Consider the following 25,900-nt stretch of genomic DNA (forward strand, 5'->3'; position numbering starts at 1 on the left):
ATTTCCAAATATCTCTACTTCTTATTCCTCCAGCAGAAGAAACATGAAAGACGGAACGAAATACAAAAGACCTATGCATTTCTCTTACTGAAGTCCATCACCCCTCTGGATAGACTCCTAGGGGAAATTTGGAGTCTGCCAGGGAGTACAGAAACCACCTTCCCTTCCATATGCTTTGTTCTGTGACTCATGGGAACAGTCTGAGCTTCAGGCCGGTTTCCTTCCACCGTGACCCATCCCCTAGGCCACCATGCCCCTGATTTGTTAACACACACCTCCCTTCTGCATAAAGTTTCCCGTTCTATGCTCTGAGCTCATCGAGTTTACACATCTTGTCACCAGCACCTGGGTCCCATCTTCTTCTATGCAGAGAAGCTGGAGAAATTATTTCTCCCAGCAACAGCCAATCCAAATTAGCAGGGCGTTCTCCCCCCAACAGCTGCACAGAAAGGTTTCATGATCACCGTTGCCCGTGGTTAGGCAGGGAAGGACAATAGTGCTGGAGCACAAGGGTTTATTTTAAAAATTAGCTCTTATCTGGGTGTCTCATTAGACACAGAGTTTTGCAGTGCTTTGCTCTTTCCCAAGACCCTCTTCCTTGGCAGAACTTAGCAAGGCGACTAGAGACCTTATGCTATGGACAGGTCGCAGCATGTTCACGCACACTGAATATTTAGCTGATGCATTTATTTTTGAGAGATGCCAGCCTCCTGTGCATCAAACTTACATCTACACACACTAATAGTGTAAAGACTTACTTGTAAATGCATGAGCTTGGGCACTTGTCCTCTTTCAGAAGTCCCCTTGCAGGGTACAGGCTTGAGGAACTTACTTTGCAGGATGCAGGACTTGGATGGAACAATTCTCACAAACACTGTCTTTATACAGCAAATAAAAGCCAGAATTCAGTGTTTATTGTGTAAGCTCTGGCCTTAAAATTGTTTTCTTACCACCACTTCTCAAAAGGTCACCTTTAAAAGACTGTGTATTTTCTTGCCACCAGGTTAACGGTCATGCACTTCCTCATGCTTCACAAAAACAGTGACGTGAAGCCCACAGGTTAAATAAGACCTTGAACATCTAAATTATACCTCACCTGTAAAATGACACAAACAGTAACAAAGGACCTCCAAGCTTCGCATTACAGCATTGCCAGTCTATTCATGTCCCATGGCTAAGGTTTGTGGATTATTTGGGCCCACGAGCTAGAGAATAGGAAGGAATTTTTATTGACAACACATTCAGAGTATTGCAGGGTAATGTTGTTAAGTCACTGTTTCAGGATTTAGCAGTGGGAGTCTGAAGTAGCATTTCACGAGATGAGTTGAGCACATTAAGCTGTATTTAAGTGCAGTATATAAAAATGCAAGACTAAAAGTCAGTGGTAGAATTTGTCATTCTTAGCTCTATTTTAGTTTTAGCCTGTTGACCAGAGCCATAACAGAAGACTGAGCCTAACAAGGTAACTCTTAAGAAAAGCTACTTCAAATGCTGCATATTAATGTAAATGAAAATCAATTAACACAGCTAGATCTTCAATTAGAGATGATTTGTGCACATGATTTGTAATTCTCTCTCTTAACCCCTTTCTGCGTGACTGAGGTTTCAATTTTAATCTTTCACCACAAGGTATGTTCCAGAAAACATATATAAACCACCTACTGTTAAAATACAGATCAAAAACTAATGCACTAGTTCCAGTTTCCAAACCAATAATAGCTAAATGGTCATATAAATAGGAACACCACAGGTGTTCTGCTGAGCACAGGCCACCCTGTATAACAATTTATATTGTCTGAAGCATAGCTGGAAATACTGGTAATAGAAACGTTGGTACAGGAGGTTAACAACACCCCAAGTGGGTAAGACTTAAAGCTCTTAATAATGACCCAAAAAAAAGCGTCTTTTGTAAAAAGCCTTAACAAAGTAAGCTTTGAAATTCATCAGCAGTACTTTCTAACGGGCGAGGTCCCGAGGAGACACTTCGGCCTCACTGAGCTTCAATGGCAGGTGGACACAGCTCCCTGAGATGTTTTGAAGCGTTGCATGAATTTCTCCACATCTCAGCTTTGAGGGGCTCCAAGGGCAGCAGCACGTCAGCATTCTGCTTTGAGTAACGCTGTGAGCAAAGCCATGCTGGAAATACTCAGCCAAGGGGTTCCAGGTGTCACACCACATCTCAGCGACGGGCAAGGAGCCACATGCTGACCCGAGCGAGGCTGCAGCCCTTTGCACCCCCGCGGCTTTGCCCCCGAGCCCCTTCCTCAACGTTTTTACCATCCATACTTAGGCTGGCCCTGGAGGAGGGGGGCACAGCCACCTCACATGGTGCGTTGGTACTACAGCACGCAGGTGTGGGGGCTGTGATGTGGTTCCCACTTGGGGACATGCTTCCCGGCACACATCCCCGGTGGTCCCTGGCTGCCAGGAGCGTGGGGATGCACCAGTGCTCTGCGGGGGTCGCCCCCAGCCCACGCCGGCAGGGCTGGGGGAGCACAGCGTCTGATTAAAGAAAGGCTGCCTGCTCTGGGATGCCTGCCAGCTCATAGCTGCTGTTTCTGTGGCTGACAAACAGGCAATAATACATTTATTCAAGGATTATCTATATTGAAAACTGGACACAGGATTTTGTCTTTGTAAACAGTGCAGTAATATCTGCTGTTTGAACAAAAGGAAGGGTATATTTCCTTCCATTTAAAGCACCAGAAGCTCCTGTATTTAAGTGAAAAGGGGAGACATTTGGTTTTATTGATTCTGGTTGCTGACGATTTTGGTTTTTTTAAATAAGATCTGTGACTAAGGGAGCAGTGGATTGATTTTCATTTTATTGGAAGGGTTATTATGAAGCGCACAGCACATAAGTTATTAGAGAGATACGTGCCCTTGAAAACAGCCCTTAAAATCTTGCACAATTAGGAAAATTCTGAATGATCCAGCATATTTCCTCATAGCGAGAAAAGTCACTTTGATATATTGAGGACCCAAAATGTAACACTGCATTGCTCTGAATAGTAATTTTATTTTGAAAAGCCACATTTGAAGAGAGCACTTTGTTACAGATGGGAACACAGCTACATTCATGGACCTAAATTAGGCTACAGAGAAATAGCTCCTTCAGAAATGGACACCCTTATTGACAGTTTCACTGTTGCTCAGACAGATCTTTCCCTATCATCTACCTGAAACGAATCCCCTAGATCTTCAGATATCAAAGAGCCGAGTCAGTACATTAACAATGTGTGTTGGTCAAGGGATGAACAAGACACAGGATAAAAGACCTTGCCCCCAATATTTCTCACTTAAATCTATTGTTTATGCAAAGTACTGAACTGGCTGCCCTCCAAGATAGGTCTTTTTATCCACAGAAGAGAAGCAGAATGAGTAACCGAGAATTTCCCCCATCGTTAATGTGCTTTGACTGTGCTCTGAAGGACAACAGGGGCAATGAAAGGGTCTTGTTTTGGCTGGTTCAGCACAGGACCCCTCTTTTCCTAGGACCTGTGCTGACTTAGTGGGACTCATGCACACGCTCAAAGCTGCTTTCCAGAAAGAAACAACTGGTCAAACCTGGGCTAGACTTGAAAGCAAAGTTCCTTCTCTGCTTTCTCATCCCTCTTCTCTGAGTAGATGCTACTAGAACAGTGCTGTGTCAAACTGTGAAGCAGCCAGTGTACACGTGGAGGTGCCATCACTCTCATCCCATTTCCCCACCACCACCATGGGGGACACCAGCCTTGGCATTGCTCAACAAGACCCGTCAAGCAGTCCCCACTGAATATTGCCTTCTCAGTGTCAGCACCTTTTCTGCCTTCTCCATCCTTCCTCCCATGGGATGCTGTCTGGGTCTGGGACAGTCTCTTTCTACACCACCTTCTACCCATCAGGCATAGCTTGGTTTTCTGCTCTGTATTATTTGTTATGTTTCTTCTCCTTTGTGTTTTTTTGGTCTGACCCCTCCACCCAACCTGCCTTGTGTCTACTTATACCTGGAAGTCAGAACCCTCCATGGCTGATATGGAAGTTTCATTGCCACCTACACCTTCCTGGGCCTTCTCTTGGGATGGGAAAACAGAGCTGTCTCAAGGAACAACTATTGCATCCAGAAGCCATGGACTCTAGCTCAGACTTCAGCAAAACATACTGCCTTTCTGCCTTGATTCCCCAGGGTGTATAAAAATGGGGCTTTACCTCACAGCAGTATTGTGAGAATTCATTAATGTTTATGAAATGCTTACAATACATAGGGGATGGCCTGGTCATGCTTATACTATGCTTTCCAATAATCTAATTTCATTGATATATGAATCCCTTTTTACACTAGAATGAACATGTTCAGAATTAGGCAGAGAAATATCTCTAAAGAAAATGCAGGTTCTTTGCAAAGAATTTAAATTAAATAGTCATTATTACCTTGTAATTTATGATCTGAACACAATCCCCTATTTTGGTAAATAAAGCTCAGATGATTCCTTATGATGTGCATATCGCTAAAATTCAAATATTGTTGAACATATGTTGTTTTTCTGTTTAGCTGCTTTTTTCTCTCCTTCAATCAAATATACAAGGGGTTTTTTTAAGGAAATGTCAAATGTTGAAAACAACATTGATATCTTACAAGTTTCCATCTGGACAAAGACATCGCTGTCTAATTTTTTTACTCGCCTTAGAAGCTGATCAGAGGCATAGTACCGTTAGCTGAACTCAACTCTATTTCTTAAGCCTGCATTATTAATTTTGCATCATGATAAGATATTTACCCAAAGAGGCAGCTAGTTCTTTCCTTTAAAAGTGATGTTATTTGCAGGAATGACCACACTTTTTTTTCCCCCAAATGAAGTTATGCAAATCTGATCGACTAAAGTAAATGTTTCATAAAACCAATGACTGTTTAAATTGTGGGACTAAATTGTTTGTATATAAATATTACCTTTTATATTCCATTTGAGTTTTATGTAGATGAACACATTACTTTAATGACCTGCATTTACAGAGGGAGACGGGGAGAGTCTGACTCTGAAATCCTCAGCAGCCAGATGGCTGCCTTTTCTTGCATGAGATTAAAAGATGTTTCTCATTCACAGCCCTGCTTCGGAGGCAAATTAATATAGCCAGCTAAATTGCTTGTGTTTTTGGAATAAAATTTAAAGAGAACTTTTTAAAGCAATTGGTGTCACAGGTTCCTAGAGCAGATTGCTCTCCAGGTACAGCATGCTGGTTTTAAACATTCAGTAATTAATGGAAAGTATTCCGTGTTAATTGACTGCTTCAGGAAAGGGAAATATAATGACTCCTTATTAATCATGAAAAGAGACATACAGCACGGAGGCACTGCAATAATTGCACTAACGGTTGAGAAATGTTAATTAATGAAAAGAACAATGATGTAAGAAATTAGCTACATAATGCTTGCTGCTGATGGAGATTGTGCTTTAAACACATTATTTAGCATGGCAGCCACTGGAAGTTGTCTTAAATAGCAGACACCTCTTACCCTTTCCTTCAGTCAGCTCTGGAATTCCGAATGTTGCTGGTGTTTTGGTTTTTAATGACCCAAAATATACTCTCCAAAACTACATTTTCTGAAGCATTTTCAGTTTGAACTTCTGAATTCAGATTGACAGTGTTTGACTTACATAAAAAATATTATCCAAGTGTAAGAAAGCATGTTAGTGTTTGTGTGGTGGGGAACTTCTTGTTAGATGGGCTGAGCTAAATCCATTTGCCAAGATAACTGCATCATGACTTCTATCCCCTCTTTAGTTTTCCCACTTTTTAACCAATAACCTGTCCCCTGAAGAATTTAGAGCAAGCATCCTGTCACATTTGTGTCTAGCTTGGTGTAAAAATTCATCGGCTATTATAATGCAGAGCAGCTCTGGCAAGTAATCCAACACCAGTGGTATGGAGCTCCCAGTCATTAACAGGCTGAAGACCCCAAGGTTTCTGCCATCACACTGTTGTTGCAGCTTTAAGACAGCAACAGGGTGAGACATACCCATCAGCCTGAAAAGCTTAGAGCAGGTCAAACTATTGGTTACAAGTAAATTGCCTAGAAGTGTAACTCTTATTTTTCTCTTCAGGAACAGGATTTGATTCTTATGGATGTCTTTGTATCTGCATGATCATTTGTGCAAGGAAGAGTCAGCCCGTGAGGCTTTCAAGAATTATTCACAAGGGTTTTGTGGGAATTTTGGCCACCTAAGTCATGTGTTGTCTTGGCTGTTTGACTAGGGAATGGTACTAATGTATGAGAAATGGTAAATAAAGATAGAATAAAAAAAGCTCTTATTTTACGTCTACCATTGCAAGTGTAAAATTACAGGAAAAAAGATGAAGATTCAGCTAAAGACATGCTAAGTGAACATTCATCAAACAAAATGCTTTTATAAAGAACAACTCTCAACAAGAGGCTTCTGTTTGCAGTAACACAAGACAGAAATACATCCCTCAAGTCAGTGGCATCACAGCAATCTAAAACCATCACAGAGGGAGAATCAGCCCATGGGGGTACAATAACCCAACAGTGCAGTGCTTCATGCATCATAGGACAGTGACAGGAATGGTTTCATCCCTCCAAGCCACGTGCTGGCCTTTGAGGATTTTCCCAGGGCAGCTCTCTTGTGGCCGTTCCTCCACCCATGTGTTTTATTGCTCCTTTATTTCTTTTCCAGATGGAACATCCTTGGGCTCCAAGGTGCTCTCCTCAGCTCCTTCATCGAACCCATGTACTTGCACAGCATCATTGTGGGAAGCCTCTACCACACTGGTCACCTTTCCCGGGTAATGAGCCATAGAATAGAAGACATTGGTCAGCTGCCAGCGTCATACCGGCGCAATCAGCTGCTTCTCAGTGGTAAGCAAACACCTGCCTGCAAGACAAATGATCCCCTCTCATCACTAATTGTGCTGGTCACCAACAGGAAAGCTTACTTGTTTGTAAGTAAACCGTTAGGTCCTGCCTTCTTTTTTTCCTGCAGAGTATGAATTTGTAGAAGGAAGAAACTGATGCATTTAAATCCAGTTCCATTTTCATATGCAGTGACCACAAAAAGGATCAGTAGTGGATATAAGCTCACTAGGAAAGCAAACACTGTACGAAGAATGCTCAAAGTGGAAAAAAGTGTTTGACTAAGTAAAAGATTCCTAAAAACTGGAGAGGAAGTTTTTAGTAAATTTTCAGTTTAACCCTCTCCCATCCTGCTCTCCCTCACCCAGAGAACATACCATGCCAGCCTTCGCATCTCTGGCGCCGTGCATGCAGCCCCCCACCCAGTGTCCCTTACTAGGAGCCCTTGCTCCTTCACCATCATGTTTGTAGCAAACGGCCATGAGAAAAGGGCTGTTCGTTCGTGCAGGAGACCCTGCTCAGCCCAGGAAGGCACGGCTGCCATCTGATGAGGCTGCTGCCTGCCGTGTGAGCATCTCCACAGTTTCCAGCTATCTTTTGGGCTACTCTCACTGCCACGGCTTCTCCTTCCAACCTCGTGTCCCTACCCCAAGTCTCGGGTCCTTTCTTCTCCTTCCCCCGACTCCCACTTCCTTAACCCCCAGCAGGCAGCAGCTGTCTGGCCTCATCCCAGCAAAATCCCACAAAGTCTTGAATGCCTTCAGATCCTTATGAGACGTGTGAGTGCTAAGGGCCTCAGTTCTGCACAGGATTAGACCTTTGTTTTACTCTCAGACTCTGATAATTGTTCTTCAGGAGGATTCACCAAGCCATTGATTGGATGTCAGGGTTACAGAGCTGGGAGGTCAGGATGCTTTAGTGGAGTACACCATTGCCTTTCAAAGTCCTCTAGGTTCCTCAGTCAGAAGACTGGTTTTTTTATCACTTATCTATTTCATGGGTTTGGGGATTGTTTTTTGTTTGTTTGTTGTTGGGGCTTTTTTTTTAATATTTCCTTGTGATAAAGTTAGTTTGGCTGAAGCAGAAGTGATAGTTTAGCCACTGGGGAAATTCTCAGGTTCTGTGTGGTTTAGTACATCTGGCAAGTGTAATGTGCATGTACATGTTATGAGGTGAGTAGGTCAAAAGCTGTTCCTTATTGGAACAGCTTGTCTCCATTTTTTAACTCTTCAGTGCAGCTAGCCAAAGACTGTGCAACGCAAGTATGCAGGAAACTGTGCTCCACGCCCCTCCTCTACCTGCGTCCCCTCCTGTCCCTCCTGCCCTGGTCCAGTGTGGGCATGGCTCAGCTCCCTCTTCCCTCCTACGCCACATCACGGGAGGGAGGAAAGGACTCACGGCTGGTCAGGAAAATTCTCCCTATTTCCCAGACCTGGCTGTTATTTTGGCAACACACCCCTGTCTGCCAGAAGCCTCTGGATGTCCTGCTGGGGCAGCTGCTCTCATCCTGTGCCAGCCCTACCTCATTGTAAGTCCACCCATATATCAAGATCAAAATGACACCCACTTCCACTGTGTCTGCAGGATGTACAGAGGAACCACTTGACCAGTTGAAGGACTGAAAATACCATAAGGGATTTAGTCAGAGATTTCACTGCAGAACAGCTATTGCTTTGCTGGATTGGCCTTGCAGAGTAAAAGTAATGGCTCATGCTCGGCACAAGCATGTATTTATGTCCAAAAGTCATTATGAGAGATTTCAAGGGAGTTAGAAATGCATCAGAAGTCCCTTGTGTCAGTTTAAATATCTGCATGTTTCATGGCTGGCTTCCTTCTTCCCACAGGCTTCTGTTTGGAAAAGCTTTTGTTTTGCTTTCGGTTGTGTTTGTGGATTTTCTTTCGTCCAGGAGAAGCAGTGGGAGGAATCTGTCTCTCTCTGTCTACATTGTTTTTGTCTCTAAAGCCATTATTTGTAATCTTCCCTCCCCCACAAATCCCAGGGAGACAATACTGCTTAAAAGTTACATTACTAAGGCTTATGTTCATTTCTTTTACCTGAAAAACTGTGCTGACAGCATATCCAGTGACTGAGGAGATGGGCACCTCACAAAAGCCATACCAAATGCATTAGCCACCAAACCTCAGCAATGTCAGCCAGGCAAGTCCACCTCCCACACTCGTCTCAGAGATCAGGCCAGCCAGGGGTTTCAAACCACAGGACTCTTTCAATTATAAGGATGCCAGTTACTTTGTCACTTGGAGCCGTACAAACATTTCAAAGGAGAGGAAAGTCATGTTGTGTGGTGAGATATCCTGAGATAACATCGTTGCCCCACAGAAAAATAATCGGTGAGGTTTTCCACTCACACCAGTCCTTGCCAGGTGGAAATCCACTCATTCACTGGGATTACTTTTGGGTGTATTTTTTTAAATAAAGAAAAGCCCTGTGTCATATTTATTTCCCATTCTCTCAAGATCGAGGTTATTCTGAAGGGTATTCTGAAGAGGCATGAGGTTTTGCTGGGGGAGAGAGAACGAGGAGAGTCTTCAGTTGATAGCCCACAGTATTTAAGATCATATTATTTGTACAAAAACTTTTCTTTTCCTTGCAGTTTCTACAGTCTCCTATTATACTCTTTATTATGTTGGTTTTAAGGAGGATGTTCTATATAAAGGAGATAAAATTATGTAGATTATTTGGGTGTTACCTTTCAAATCAAATCAGAACAATTATTTGTCAAAAGAAAAACATGAAAAAAGTGTTAGAAAAGGATCAAAAACAACAATCGGAGAATATATTTAGGCTCTATATTTGTGTCTGTCATGAGTCTTATGTTTTTTTCTTTAAAGCCTCTTTTCTTGCATTTAGAAAATTATGTGAAAATATCTTCTACTTACCTAAATACGTGTACTTATATATGATAGCTGGGAATAGAAAGCATGCAAGCCAAACCAGCACGGAGGGTATTCCAGGTACTGGGACAAGCTCTTGGCTCTCACAGTAGTCCACTGAGAGCTGAGAGAGTCCCCAGGCTGGGAAGGGGTGTAAAGCCCCCATCTGATGGGTGCCCCCTCCATACAACCTTTCCATCTTTTCCTCTGGTCAGTGTTTTCACAACATTTTTATTCATTTACTGGCCCGTGGCAACTTTGCACGGCAGGGTGTTCGCTATCATGGTTTTTGGCACTTAAGTCCTCTAAGCTTTTGGGTGCTATCTTGACAGAGAGTAGTGCATAGTGTCAAATAGCTGATTTTGATCTGTTTGCATCTTGTTCTGTATAGAAGCATTTGAATAGCACCAGACAGCTATCTGATTTTCAGGCTCTCAGTTTATATCCTGTTGCCTAGGTGAAATGGAGTTTCAGATGCAGACTGATCTGTTATCTCAGGGGGGAGAAAAATTGAAAGAAGTATTAATATGACATGAATGTGTTTACAAATCCAAGGTGAGGTTATGACTTAGCTGTAATTCTCTTCTACACATGGTAGCGAGTTCAGTCCCAGTGACTGGCAGGATTTCTGCAGTTCCAGCTTTGCCACCAATACACAATGGTTGTGCCATATAATTTTTTTCCCCTTCAAAGGCCACCTTTCTCTCGCCGTGCATGCTCAGTCCCACCTGGCTCTTGAGCCTCCTCCCAGGGCAGAAGGGACAGGAGGAGAGCATGTCCCTCACTGACATTGTTTCCCATGGTGCTGAGAGGTCCCAGGCAGGAGGCAGGAGCTGGCAGCATCCCTGCCACAACCAACTCTGCACAGCTCTCCACTTCTCCCATGGTCTCTCTCAAGGGCTTACCAAGATCAACATGTTTAACACAGTGATGGATGCTGCATTCCCACCAGCTCCCATCTCCTCCCATTCTGCCTGAGATCCACACGTGTTCACGGCACGCAACTGTTCTGAAAATGAGATTCCTGAGTGAGAAGGGGCAGTTTGGAAAGGAGGGGCTTTGATCTCTCTTCTTTAATCTCCTCCTCTCTGAACAGCCCTTACCAGTACTTCTCCCTCCCTGCAAAAGTTCTTTGAAACCCTTCAGCAGAAAATGCAAAGGACCTTTCTCTGTTGCCTTCCACCCAGGAGTGATGAAGGCAGGTCCCGCCAAGCTGTGCAAACCATGAGCTGTTGCTGGAGCTGCTGCAGGCAGGGACTCCGGTGGGAGCTGCCATTTGGAAACAGAGACACAGCCCTGGCGCTGGCCTTGCTGTGGCAGCTGTGCCAGGCAGCTCCTGCCCACCAGCATGGTCCCCACCTGCCCGCTCACCACGGTGGCTTTTGTTGTCCAGGTTTGCAGGCTAGTGGCCCACACAGCAAATTAGTAGAGATGGACTCAACAGCTGGATCCAGACACGTCATCCAATGCCCATCTTTTCCAAAATATTCAAACTGCTTCAGGTCACTCTGTCTTTTCCAGCCTTGGAAGCTCCCACTGTTGATTCTTTGCTCCCAAAAGCACTGAGCTGGGCAAGGCAGAGCTCACTTGGTTGCATTTATCCTGAGCTGGAAAACAAACCAAGCACTCCCTTTATTCCTCTTGTTTCCTTGGAAAGACTCATCTTTCCCTGGTTTCAGGTACAAGAAATGAGAAAGTGGCAAGACTCATGGAAAGGTTGAACTACACTAAATGGTTAAGAAGAGACGGGAATTTACCTGATTAAAAATAACTGCCTCTCAAGTACACACCCACACCTGGCCTTGCAGCCCTGATCTGCATTTAGAGCCAAGGGAGATCTCACCCACGTGGGCAGTGGACTCCAGTGTGTGATGTCCAAAACTGGCCGTGTGAATGACGCAAAGGTCATACAGTTACCCCAGGTGACCGAAAGCATCATCATTGTAGGTGTCTAAAATTAAAGAAGGTGCATTCCACTTAAAAATGTCCCAAAATATTGCTGTTAGGACATGAACTAGCTCTTGAAGAGATTGTTACACCCGTACAGAGTAGGAATCTTGCATGTAGACACAAGGTGGGCAGCAAGGGTTTCCTGTGTAGGTTTGTGATGTCTACAAGGTCATTATTAACTTGGATCTAATAATCTCTCTGTGATGATGAAATGCCTGTTGTATATTTTCTCACCCACCGTTTATACCCTCTGTGATCCAGACTTCCCATCACAGTGAAGGCCTCAGCAGTTAATAGTAGATAAATATGCTGGACCATGGATATCTCACCAGAGGAACTCATGGCAAAAGTACTTTGCTGCTTAGTTCCTTTTAAAAACCAGTTATCCCGTTAAAGCCTTTCTGAACGATTTCACTCGGCGGCAGCCATCACATAGCTGTCAGTAGGATGCGCTACAGTCTAATGGCTTTCCTTAGGCTAATGAAAGGTTTGCCTGCAAGGTGGAAAAAGATCTGTAGGAATTGCTAAATTCTGTCCCTCTAAGGTACTCAGCCAAGTAACATTTAACCGATGGTGACAACAGCACATACAGTGCACAATGCCAGCGTGTTCGCTCAGGGATGTCTCATGTGCCACAGTGACCCACCACATGTTAGCAGCCTCTGAAGGCTTTGAGCTCGAGATGTTACTGGGGTCCTTCTCTCCTGCTAGGGGTTAGCCATGCTGATGCTCGGCAGCCTGGAAAATCTCCCAGCTTCAGTGTGAACTGGATTGTGGGGAATGCTGACCTGGAGGTTATCAACGCCACGACGGGGAAGAGGACCTGTGGGAGTCCCTCACGGCTCTGCAAGCACATGTTCTTTGATCGGTGGGCAAAGCTTCACGGCAAGGTAGGTCTGATGCACCGACAGGGCACTGCTGCCAGCCCTAGGTGGGCTAGTCCTTACCCTGGAGTCAAGCCTGTTTTAGCAATTTCATGATGAAGCTGAAGCCTCCACAGGTGTCCTGCCTCCCTCCTGCTAGGGCCTAGGAGGGGATTAAGAGCTGCGAGTCTCTGGGGTCAGCTATGGGAGCTGAGAGTCCAGGGAAAGCCAAGAGCAGAAACCCAGGCAGGTTTGGAGGGAAGATGGCTGTTCTGACTGTCCTTGGTGACGAAGCCATGCTCAGACCAGCACTCAAAAGCCAAGAGAGCATTGAGCATCCATACAAGCACAGCTGGGTAATTTTTTATCCATCTCACCCCAAGTATCCCTTTGACTTTAAGGGGAGTCTTCAACTCACTAAGTCTTAGAAGCCTGAGGGAAGTTTCTTTCATCACCTTGGAGGCATCTACCTCACTTCATTGTTCCACAGGGGTTTAGACTCCCAACCTAAACTGCTCCCAGTCTCACCTAACAAGAGTGAGATGTGCTATGGATTGCCCATTTCCCTCTTTTTCCCCATTCTCCCAGATGTGCTGATAAATCCCTACAATTCAGCTGCTCCTCTCAAGCTGCATGGCCAGGTGCTGAAGGATCTCTGATTTCATTACACTCAGCAGCAGTACAATTTAATGGCATTAAAACTACAGGTTGTACTTAATTAAAATGACCACCACCCCTTGACAGCCCTGCTTTCTCAAGGGAAGATATCCATGAACTCCCCTTATTTGAAATGACACCGAAGTCAATCTGTCCTCACGCTTCAGTTACCTCCTGCAGACAGGAGACAGTGTCAGGACAGAGAGATGGCCAAAAACTGCAGGGTGGAGCCTAGGGGTGTTAGACATATAGGAAGAAGTGTGATGTAGAATAAGAAAATTTTTTTTCTTGTTATTTCTGATGCCGGAGTCACAGTTTCTGCTCTTGCCTGACCCTTCATGGAAGTGCTGGGGAAGAGAAGGACACAGACATCAAGGTGGTGAGCCTGAGCCCGTCACTTCCAGGAGGAGCAGCAGGAAAAATGGAAAGTGTCTCTTCAGCCCACTACTTTCATGGCTACAATATTAATTTGCTATAAGGAGGCCTGTCAAGAATTGTCCTGCAGTCTATGTGGAGTAGGAGAAGATGATGAGGAGAAAAAATTGTTTTATGAAGTGCCAAAATCTCTTTCCTATTGGGAAATGAGCGGAAAACAAGGCATAGTGGTGGCAGGGAGGTCTGGAGCCACTTCAACCTTCGAAATCATTCAGGAAGGCAAACAGCCAGGCAGGGTGGGGAGGTATGAGGACAAGCTCAAAGGGATTGTTCAGCTCTTCAGGAGACTCCAGGGAAGGAGGCTGGTGGGACTCATCCCATCCCAGGCAGAGGCATCACCTGTCTTAGGAGGGACCCTGAGCCTGGGGGTGAGCAGAAGGAACCAACCTGGGCTTCCTGCCCAGGGCTCAGTCACAGTTTGGTGGCACAGGTCACAGCCTATTTCTTGCGCAGCAGGCGGCATGGGAAGGGGGGTGAGAAACACTCCCGCTGCCCCCAAAACACAGGGATCCTCACAGGATCAAGTTGGGCAAGCTGGGCTCCAGGGCAGGCCATGGCCAGAACTGTGGCCAGGAGAGCTGGACTGCCCCTGGCTTGCACCAGGGATGGGGATGGGGTGAGCTGGAGTGAGTAACTCATGGTGAGCAGGGCACTTTGCTTTTGATGAAACTAAGCATTAGATGATAATATCATTGGTGTCCATGTCTGGGGAACAAAGGGTGGCTGGACAGAAGCCACCACCTGCCAGGCCAGCCTGTGGCCCATTGATGCCCAGGCTGGCAGCATGGTGCTCCCTGCGCTGGCTGGGGCAATGCACCCCCGGCCAAGCAGCCCCACAGTGTGCCGGCACCACGAGGGCTGGGGCAGCTCCTTTCAGGGTACACGTTCACCTTTTCCTTTAATTTGTCTGCCAGTATCTCTCCTGTTTAGGCAGAAGGAAGAGAGTGCTCTTTGCTCACCAGGCTGCGCTTTGAGGGTGCATTTTCCTTCAGGATGCTATTTCCCTGCCTTGAGAGTGTGGGGCTTTCACCTGCCTGCTTGTTCTAAGGCATTTTCCAGGCTTCGGGTTTTTTCATACAATATCAAAGCCTCACTGCTGGTTCGGCATGGTTAAGTCCTGGGCAGGTCAGAGGAGGTCGTTTATTTAGTCCTTCTGCAGAGCAAAGGGTGCTCACTCCTGCCCATGTGCTCCGGGTGACGAGGGGCAGTGGGCATGTGGCACTGTCCCCGAGGCAGCTCCCAGCAAATGGCTCCAGTGTCCTGGCAGAGCACGTGGTTTTCCCACACCAGCACAGATCCTGATGCCTGATTTCTGCCCTGTCCTGGGCAGGTTTTGCAGCATTTCCAACCATAAGAGACTAAGGAGAGAAAAGGGGTGAGTGTGGGAGGGCACCCTCCTCCTTGTGTCTCTTGGCATTACCCTGGAAGCACCGAGCTGCTCCGCTTCCCAGGCTAAACTGAGCACGTTCTTTAAAGGTCCTCAGAAAGGACTTTTTTTCTTTTTTTTTTGTCCCTAAAAATCATCTTAACTGAGAAGTAGAGTTTTGCCTTTGTAAAATACAGCAAGATTTGCTACTGCCTATGCCCACTCCGAGGCAAAGCTCTTTACCCTGTTCCTTTTCACAATGGCTTGAAACCATGTCACAGGCATTTATTGCTTCCCTGTTTTTCTGTTGTTAAACCCAAAGCAAACACACAAAGCACAGTGATAGTTTGTTTGTTGCTTATGAAATTTAGACAGGAAGATTATACAGCTACTGAAGCCTCCTGTTTCTTTTGGCTCATCAGTTGATTTTTTTATGATTTTTTTTTTCCCCTTCCCTGATTTTTGTTCTGCAGCTGAGCACACGAATACCAAGCCATGGAGACATGCCATCGGTGTACAGCGAGGCAAAGCTGGTGGCTCAGACATACCAGTCTGTCAAGCAGCAGCTGTTTAAAGCATTTCAGAAAGCTGGTCTGGGCACCTGGGTGAAGAAACCCCCAGAGCAAGATCAGTTCCTACTAACTGTATAAATCACTTGACACCTTTGCTACATGACTGGATCAAATCAGCTGGAGAGAAGGCTAGGCAGGATGCGTGAGCCAAGAGAACTGAAGCCGTTTGAGATCTAATAGCAACCTCCATGGGAATATTTGCTTTTAACTCTGTATTGGAAATACATAAATAGAAATGTGTCTGATGCACTGAACTCAACTTTAGAAAACTGCTTTTTCATGATCCTTTCCCAAGAATGTACCTGCCCAAATTATAATGCCACCCCCACCAAGATTCTGCTTTTCATTGTTTATTGCTGTCGGTTATTGCTGATTTGAGGCATTAGCAGGCCACCTGTCTGATCCAAATTTGAGTGTTTTCCCTCACACAATCAGTGCAAGAGTCATTACTGAATAATGGAAAATAGTGAGCAAAGATGGAAGTACCCCAGGCACACGGCATGACAGCAGGTCTCAGAGCATCCATAACCATCCACACAAAAAAGGTGTCTAACCTCTATGCAAAAATCATCCTGTTAGCTGCCTAAATCTGGGAGAAAGAATTTGGACCTCAAAGGTATGCAGCATTTTTAAACTCAGTTTTCCACTGCTGGATCTGAGCACAAAGCCTGGTGTCAGGATTCCCTTGGTTTTCACACTTATTCCCTTCGACATCTCGGACAAACCACTTCCCACCATATCTTCAAATCCGGCTACAAGTTTGGCGTGCTGCAAATTTTAATTATCCAGGCCCAGTTCATCACTCGTGCCCTTTAGACACAGCCAGGATGGAGATGCTTGCCAAGAGGGTGATTCAGCCCTACGCTGCCTGCAGAGGTGCACAGCTCCGCAGCAGCTGCCGGTGGAGACTGGTGTGGTGATGCTCCTAGCTCTGGAGCTTCAGGTAGCTGCCTAAAATCAGGCAGGTTGGAGACAGGACCTAGAGCCTCAGTTTTCCAAGCTTCTGATGATCCACAGCTCTAAATTAAGTGAGTGTGAGGTCAGGATGCTCCGTACCTCTGAAAAATTGCTGAGTTGGGTAGCCACAATTAAGACATCCCAAACGAGACAGCACGTTTGATACTTGGCTCGTTCCTGCCTCAATTTCTCCACCTGTCAAATGGGGATAATAACACTTACCTGCTTCACATCTAAGGAACCTGGCAGGGTCAAAGTGCTCTGGTCATCTGCAACTGCATAAACCAGATTCTGTCAGTTTTGCAGAGTTTTACCTCCCCACATAATCCAATTGAGTTAAGTGCAGCAGATTATAACTACAGGCTTGGGTAAGGTCTTACTTCAATGGAAGAGCTTCTAGAGTCTTGCTCTGTGTAAAAGCCAAGCAGTACTATTACTCATGTTCATCTGCAGCCTGAAAAGCAGGTGGGCTTTTTTAGTTAGGGGACGAGTATCACCCAACAGTTAAATATTTTCTTCATAAATGTGGCTGGGTCTGATAGAATCTCATCTTTGAGATATCCCAAACTTCATCAGAATGCAGAAGATACAGTCATGGGAGAACTGAGCTTTGACAGTCCCACTGCAGAACCAACCTTCAAATGCCCTGTACATTTCTTTCAGTTTTTGGTTTTTTAAATGACAGGATTTGCGGGTATATAACTACTGGTTTCTTTTTATTCCTGTGATTCTCTTTAGATCTGTATATAACATGCTGCTACTGATTTGTGATAATTGTCTTGGTATTTTCTCAGAACTGTCAAGCTGAGTTACTTTTCAAACAACACAAGGCTCATATTTTTCCATGTAATTTCCTTTACACGGGAAACTGTTCCTATCAATAAAGATAGATGCTCTTTGTATAGGGTTTATCATGTTTGGAGAGCCATATACAGTAAATACATTGTTTATTGATGCCCACAATAGAATAGCTACAGTATTTTGATGAGATTTTATTTTTAGATTATAAACTACAAGATGTATCTATAGTGTCTTGTATAAAAACAATTGTGATAAACTAGAATTTTTAAATTAGATAAAACAAAGCTCTCCCCTTCCAGAAACCTTTTCAGCAAAATAATACATTCCGTATTAACTACCAAAAATATTAAAAAAAATATCCTTAGAGTAGAAATAGTTACAAAAAAAAAAAAAAAAAAAAAAAAAAAACCACAAAAAAAAAACACACACAAAACAGAAACCTGAGACATTTCAATAATGGAAACATCTTGTGTTCACCACTCTGTCAATTCTTTGACCACTTTGTCATCTCTTCTGATTAACATTCAGAATATATTTGGCACCTTCTGGGGCTTCCCAGTGCCTCCACATGGTCCCATCCTCCAACGCAGCTGTCACTGGTGCAGACCTTCGGCGTGACCTGGGCAGCAAACGTGCCCAGAGGGACAGTGGGCGGGCAAGGGGTCAGGCTCATGACTGGATGTGCAGGAGAAGCTGCAGGTGACACTGGCAGTGGTGGTCCCAGGGGCTCCAGCTGCTCCCACCAAGGGAGAGAAACCACAGGGCAACCAGATAGGAGGACAAAGTTTCTCATGTGGAGATCCACAGGGCAGGGGGGATCTTTTCCTCTCCAAAAAAAGAGGTCTTTATCTAGCACACAAGAGACCTCAACAGCTCCTCCTTACATCTCCCTGCCCTCATTTATCCTTCCTCAGTCCTGGCATGACATTAGCTCAACTAAAGCATATAGCTCCACAGGCCAGTGTTAGAGCTACTGTGCAAACAAAACACCATGCCTGGTTATTTTTAAGGACAAAACAGAAAGTGTGATGGAGTTGAATTATCCTTTGTTGCAAGAAACACATAAATGCAATCCTGGATTCAGCTGCCACAACAAATTTAGTATTGGGGACCAAACCGAGTCCCCACCACAAATGGGCATCAGCTGATCCCATTGAAGGCAACAGAGTTGCACCTGCTTGCACTAGGGTCTAATATGACCTTAAATGTCTACTTCTTCTCATTACGTGCAGCGACAGGGTGTGATGGGACCACATCCCAGAAGCACACGACCTACACGTAGCATTACCTGAAGGAAAGGAAAAAGTGCTCAGTAGTAATTCTTTAGTGAAGATTCTGTACATAACACGCATGAGTGAATGGCAATACTGTACTAATGGATGTACATTTGTAATATTTGTAAAAAAAAAAAAAAAGAAACAAAAAAGACAACAAAAGAAAATAAATCTGAATTTACATATGTGAATTTGCTGCTAAGTTCTGTAAATTGCACTTCAGTGATACCTGATAAGTGAATGTTTCTGTTAAGTGAATAAAATGCCAAGTAAAATTGTTCTTTCACTGTTTGTTGACCATTTTTCACTGTGGCTTAGCAGTCAATTTGAATGTGCTCCAAAATGTTAGTGTGTATTATATTTACGCACACTTTCTGTAGAACTACAGGCAACACGTTCTTACTCAGTTTGTATTTGATAGACTGTAGGAATCACACACTTCCACTGAGAGATGGATGTGCCCATTCATGTAGAAGAAGCCATACAGGGACACAGCCTTATCCTGGAAGAAGAGTGAACTGGGTTCCTCTCTAATTCGATCCCTCCAGCTCCAAGATCTTTCTTAAAAAATGTTAAGTATGTTTTTGCAAACTCACACTGCACGGGACTTGCTGCTTAAGGAAACTAACGTGACAAACAAAAGGTCAGTACATCCCTGCAGATTTCTTCTTATTGGTGGAGTGGCCTGGGTTTGTTCTTGCTTTAAACTGCCAGTGTTCAGCTAGAGCAGAACAGTCACACTGAGCCCAAATGACACCATCCACACAAAAGTTTAAAATGTATTATTGTATGAGCATCACATGGTGCCTCAAAGTGATTTCCATTGGCCAGTCCTCATAGAGATCACCAGTGTTACCAAAGCCTCCAAAGCCTTTCAGAAGCACCTACTGTGAAAATATAAATAGACTAACAGTGAAAATTGCCTAAAAAGAGATTCCCCTGTCCCCCTCCTTGTGAAGATTTGGTTCCAAAATGAAATTGAGCCCGACAGCTCACAGGGAGCCCCACCAGCTGACTGGCCCTGCAGCTTTTTGTGTGGTCATGTTGATGTTCATGTTCATGTTGAAGAAGTCAGTGCTGGACCCACACAAACCATCCCATGGGTTTCATTCCTCAGCATAGCAGGGCAGGGGCTATGCATAGGTTTATTTTCAAGCTAAGACTTTGCGGCAGTTACATCTCCTTAGCTTGGTTCTATGTCTTTAGGTACAGGGGCAGGATGAAAAGAAGGAAGGAGAAGAAAGCATTCGCAGGGGGAGGATGTCTGTGTGGAAAAAGTCACCGTGACCTGACCTGATTCCACCACCCACGGTGGATTTTTGCCATGAGTAATAAAAGCAAAAAATTTTTAGTGTTTGTAAATCTCAAAGTGTGCTTGCACACATAAATTTTACTGCTTTAACTGAGTACAGGTAAAACAAACGCCACAGTCCCACCCTCACCAAAGCCTTGGACACAGCATGCACTTCCCTACTGGTAAAACTGGTCATGGCAATGTAGCACTGTCCTAAACAAAGGAGAGAAGTTACACCAGTAGAAAGGCAGTTTGTTCTGCTATCCACCCTCCAAGTTATGAGCTTATCGTTATTTTGGTGTTATAAAATGTAAACACCCAAATTCTTCACTTGGCAAAAGCCATGCACAGCATCAGCTTTCCTCGCAGAAGGGCTCTGGAGGGCCCACGCTGAGACCAGCCCCACTGCAGATGCAGTGAGCAAGCACAGCCTTGGCCATGAAGGGCAAAAGATGGTGAGTAGGTCCCTACAGGGGATTCCCAGCAGCCTGACAGCCCCCCAGCCCACTCCTGGGCAGTTGGGCCATGGCTGACATCACAGCAGGAGGCTCCCAGCCTGTTTCATCCTCCAAAAGTAGCTGCTACTGCCTGACCATGGCAGACAACATGACACAATTTGGCTGCTGAAAACAACTACAAAGCAGTCATTAGGGTAAATTGTATGGATGGATTCTGTGTTTAATCTCATTAAGTTTAAAGGCTAAATACCAGAACTGCATTTAAAACTCTACAGTCGTACACCCCAGCGTCGTCAGGAACAGTCATTTCTTTTCCAACTGTATATTAGAAAAACAGCAACATAAAACATGAACAAGCTGATGTATCAACGAATAGAGGGCTTCAGAGAAGTGCTTGTTTCACAACTAAAGTAAATAAGTCCTTCTGCTGCAGTTAAACCTTGATAGCCATGCTTGTGTGTTGAAGAATGAAATAGTAATTTAAGAGCTTTTTAAGCCATTTGATTCATTACCATTGTGCCTACTTTCCAGCCCTGACACCTGATTACTTTGGCTGGTTTCAGCTTGATCACATGGATACACCAGTTTAGCTGGAAATCTGGGTGAAGTCAGAGAAAATCTGAGGCTTTTTAAAAAGTGGTAACAATCTGTTTGGATACAATAAAAAAAAAACCAAAACCTAGCCAAAAAAAAAAAACCCAACCCAAAACCAAAAAAAATCCAAGACAAAGACATACAGGCACATGCACACATATAGACACGTGTGGTTTCTTAGTACTCCAGCATCCTGAATAAATAATGTGGCCTTGGAGAAAGAGGATTAATAATCGTTGCCTTTTCAGCAATGAAATAGTTCTGCTCAAATGCTTCATTCAGTCTGGCTTTCCTGGTAATTAAATCCTTTATTAGAGAAGTTTATGTTCTATTTTATCAACTTCCTTTGCAATACAGAATTACTTCCACTAGACCATTAAAGTCTTGTTCTGCCGTGGAGAGGAAAAGGTCCTGTTCATTTTCCTCTGGCCCTGAACAGATGCCTTCACAGCCTACATTGCCATGAAACGATCCAAGCCAAGAGGAGACAGCTCCTTCTTTTACACCCAATGTTACCAAAATAACCTCCCCCAAAGGAAAATAAAGATATGAAGAATGGTACTTACTGTTGGGTCTATTAGTTCCTATGATAGACTAACTGGTGCCTAGTCCTCCTTCTCTTGGAACTTCAAAGTCACATTCAGGCGTTGGCAGAGGTTATGTGACAAACCACGAAGGAGGTGGTTTAGCTGCAGTGCCCTTCCCTCCCAGCACCACCCACTTAACTAAGTAAAGTTGCTCACTCACTGAAGAGTGTTAACTCTTAAATCTAAGACATTTTTACTGTGGGTTCTATAGTAATTTTTTTTTTCTTAATGCAAATTCCTTGTTCACATCCTGGTCTCAGTAGTAAAAAGAAGCATTTTCAGGATTAGCAACAGGTGCCAGCATCTCCTTGACACCACAGACTCCTAAAATTCTGACCATCACACAGAACAGCAGGACTTGGGCACCTAAATCTCAAGTTTAAGTGGGAAATGAGGTGGTATAAAAAGGGACTTGTCATCCTGCCTCTCACTATCAATACCTAAACCCCATATTGCTGGGTACCAATCTCTGGCATCAAATGTCCTCTAGAACCTACACATCTTCTTCTGGACATGCCTTGTCTTGGCTGCCTGGTGTGTGGCCTGGTGCTGATCTCCACTGTGCTTTGACCTGTCCAGATTCATGAACTATACCTACACATCCCACCTGTGGTCCTCTCAAAGCTTCCACAAGACCACATCCCAGCAAAAGAGGAGGGTCCTTTTTCATTGAGTGAGTCAACTGATAAATCCTTCAGGCTGATGTCTAAAGGGACAGGCAAGTATTGTAATGACCAGAAAGTCAGGCACTTGAGAAGGAAGGTATGGAGAAGGTGTGTCTCACATTTATATAATTTCGCAATAAAAAGAAGAAGGTAAATTATGTTTTATTATCATTTAATAACCTTTTGGCCTGAGAGAGAACAAAAAAGACTTGAAAACAGCTGGTTTAGGGATAATTACCGGTGAAAGAAGCAGATCTGTGTTCTAGTCTAGATTTTACCCTCTGAAGTGGGAAAAAAGTGTGAAGACCCCAGATAGGGAGCTCCTGCCCTCCAGGTGATGAGTTCACAACACCCAAAAACCTTCATTATGCAGGGACCATCTCCACCTTCACCACTTCATCCACCCAGAGGATAGGTGTTTAGTTCAAATCCATTTTCTAAGCTTTCCAGATAGAGAAAAGTGGTTCCATGACATGATTCATGCCATTTAACACGGTGTCTAAGAGTTGTGGAGAACTTGCCCTCTCAGAGGTCTGGCCTCTCCCCACTGATGGGAGAGGGAACATGGATTCAGAGGACTGTGCATGGGGAAGTGACTCCCAGCCAAAGAGTGTGCAAGCCACAGGACCTTCTGTTTATCTGTTTTAAAAACCAGTGACTATTCCTTGTCACAAGGAGCTGACTATTGAGTATTAATACTATTAGACTGTAAGAAAACAATATAGTACATATATATTATATGAAACAGATGAAACTGCTTTTAAAGTTAAATGTGAGCATTTCCAAATTCTGGAAAGTAGGCCTTCCAGCCGTAAGTTTTGGTGGCTGACTAAATTAACATATACATACATATTCAGAGATGTGATGAGGAATTTTATTCTTAACAACTTTGTTGCCATCAAAATCATTGAAAGAGTCATTACTGGCAGCAAGCAACAGGGTTAGGTTGATACCAAATTCATGTTTCAACTTGAGAACGAAGAGAACTAATTCCATATGAACCGTTTTCCTGTGCCACAACTTGGTTCCTAGCCCTGACGCATCTTCACTCCCTGGAAAACCAAAACCATCCGTCACTGCCAGCTGAGCCTTTGCATTAGAATTTCCTTGTGGTGGCTCAGCATTTCCCAGATCTAATTTTTTCATATCTGACCCAGTAACTCTTTGACCCTCTAACAAGTGGAAATACATTTGAAGAACCTTTCTCCTTATTTGAAACATTTGCTGTACAAGTTCAGCCCTGTTTTCTGTGTGTGGCTTTCCTAAAATATTCTTTTATCTTCTTGTTCAGTTATTCAAGGGGTGAGGCAGAGATCAGAAGTAGCTGGTTTCTCCATCTATTTGGCTCATTGTCTACTGGTCTCTCCTGAGGAACTGTGGCAAAAGCAAAGACTGAGTCATTCTGAAAACCATCCCTTTTCACCCGAGGGGTGATGCAGAGAACACTCTATCCCAAAAGTGTCAGTGAAATGTACAAAAAAAAATAATTTGGCTCACTGCACTACGGGATTGTCCAACTAAGGTATAACTCTGCCACCTTAATGCAAATATATTGACTTCCAAGGACTCAGACTAATGTAACTGAGCAGAATTCCATATATGAAGGGAATTGAGGGGTTAAGTTCACATGATAAAGGTACATGAAAACACTCCATCATTCCCTCTCCTTGTACTTTTGCAGTGCAGCTCAATGATTTGCACCACTGAACACCGAAGCAGCCTGCTAGTGTCTCTAGACAAGGCTGGCTGAAGATTACCCTGTGAAATGACATTAAACTGGTGAAGCATTTTAGTGCTTATGGGATTGGCCAGGGAGAGCCATACATTACTTCTGCTGCTAATTTCTCTCCTCTTTTGTCATTCTTCCTCCAGTTTTCATGGGAGGAAAGTTCTATTCAGCCATTGCAGTAAGATTAGACAGACCTTCATGGGAAGATGGACAGTTTAGTGTGGTCCTCCAGATAACACAGCAGATACCTGCCCCAGGACCAGGGCTGTAATGCCATTTTAAGCTTCCATAAACATCCTCAGTTTCTAGTCTTACGTCTTTCTCCTTGCCAACCCTCTCTACAAATTGCCCTGACAGAAAGCTACACGATCATGTTCCAAAACAACCGTTTTCGGTGTCACCATGCCACTGAGGTCAAGTGCTTTTGGGTTCCCCTGCTAGGACTGCTGAGTGCCTGCTGCTAATAGAGATAAATGTAAAACAACACACGGAGAAACAGTAAACCAAACTAAAAGCATGCCTTAAATGAAGCAGCTCTCTCCCATCTTTTACAGGGAGGTTTGCAATAGCTCCTGACTTCACTGTTATTATTACTGGCTGAATGGCGTGACAGTCTTTCCACTCTTGAACCTGTCTGGTTTTACTGTGAGAGGGGTCCTGAGACACATGGGGACAAACTGCTGCAGAGATGCTAGGTGTGGAAATTTCTTGGGCTGCCCCGTGCTTGTTGCCTGGTGTCTGCAGCAGCTGGAGAGCTGCTCGTGATCCTTCGCCTTCTCCAGCCCTGCATGTCTGCTCCCTCCACCTGCAGCAGGGCTGCAGGAGCCTCCATCAGATGTGATTACTGTATTACTGCCACTGATGATAAGACAGATCATGCTTATGAGTCATACTTTAGTATGTGCAGGCCAGAGAAAAGAAAACTGCATTAATTTATATTCATTAAAATAAATTAACAGACTAGAGCCCTTCAGTTCTTCGCATCCTTCTCCCTGAGCACTGGCAGCAGGAGCCTCTGTACTGGGAAAACGGCAGGAGCTGCCCAGAAAAAACAAGCAAACAAACCAGCCACACCTTGGAGGGCCTGGCTTCAGCTTTGCTTTTCAAAGGAAAAAAAACCCTCACTGTACACAGGGAGCCGCTGCAGCCAGTGGGCTGGTAGCTTCAGCATACATATATGTTTGTGTGTGTGTGTGTATGTATTTACATATATTTGCTTAAAGACTGAATCCCACATGCTGAACTAGGACATAGATGTGCTGAAATAGGGCACGTCAGCTGCCCTGTGCCTTCCCCACCAGAAGAGGCAGAGGTATGGGGCTATATATCCTGCTGTTTAAGCATTAGTTTTACTTGCACTTAAACCAGGACTGCCTCTGAAAAAATAGTATTGCTCCCTGTGTCATTCTGTCATTCCCCGCCTTGTCCCTGGCGCTGGAGTCCAGGCAGGTGCCCAGTGATGCAGAGCAGGAAAGCTGATCCTGCTGAAAACCTGGTAGCCTTTTCTTTCTCTTTTTCAGCCTGGGATATTGTTTCAGTGCTTTGCCTGGTTCACCACAGCACCACACACACACCTGTGATGAGAAAGTGCAGGGGACAAAAAGGAAGGCAGGTGAAGGGACCTCTCTGCATGGTGATGGTGACAGTGATGCTGCAAATGCAGGTCCCCCTACATGCCGATATGTACACACAGACCACCAGCCCTCACCTCCCTGCGAACACACTGAACTGACAAAGAGCTTACAAACAATGCTGGAAAAATGCACATGTTCACTTGTGAGGTCTCTGTTTGTCAGAGCTCCCCACTGGAGAAACTGCTGTTCTCCTTGTGTCATCATTTCCCTTCCTTGGAAAAAACTATATGTCTGAATACTTTGTGCGATGGCAGCACCGCTTGCAGGGCAAGAGATGTTAATCTATTGGAAGAAGCTGGAAAGTCTGCACATTGCAGCCCATGGG

The 25,900-nt window shown here is 44.4% G+C and overlaps 1 protein-coding gene across 1 annotated transcript in view; it reads left to right on the forward strand.

The window, feature by feature from the left end:
• The window catches only part of ADARB2 (adenosine deaminase RNA specific B2 (inactive)), a 321,699-nt gene extending 302,814 nt beyond the window's left edge, over nt 1-18,885 (forward strand). The window contains exons 8-10 of the mRNA XM_040593240.1: nt 6,672-6,853; nt 12,401-12,579; nt 15,484-18,885. Of these exons, the coding sequence (XP_040449174.1) occupies nt 6,672-6,853; nt 12,401-12,579; nt 15,484-15,660 (538 nt within the window). The 3' untranslated portion in view covers nt 15,661-18,885. The remainder of the gene's footprint in view (nt 1-6,671; nt 6,854-12,400; nt 12,580-15,483) is intronic.
• The last annotated feature ends 7,015 nt before the right edge of the window (nt 18,886-25,900 follow it).

The sequence above is a fragment of the Falco naumanni genome, chromosome 4, assembly GCF_017639655.2.
Source record: "Falco naumanni isolate bFalNau1 chromosome 4, bFalNau1.pat, whole genome shotgun sequence".
NCBI lineage: Eukaryota > Metazoa > Chordata > Aves > Falconiformes > Falconidae > Falco > Falco naumanni.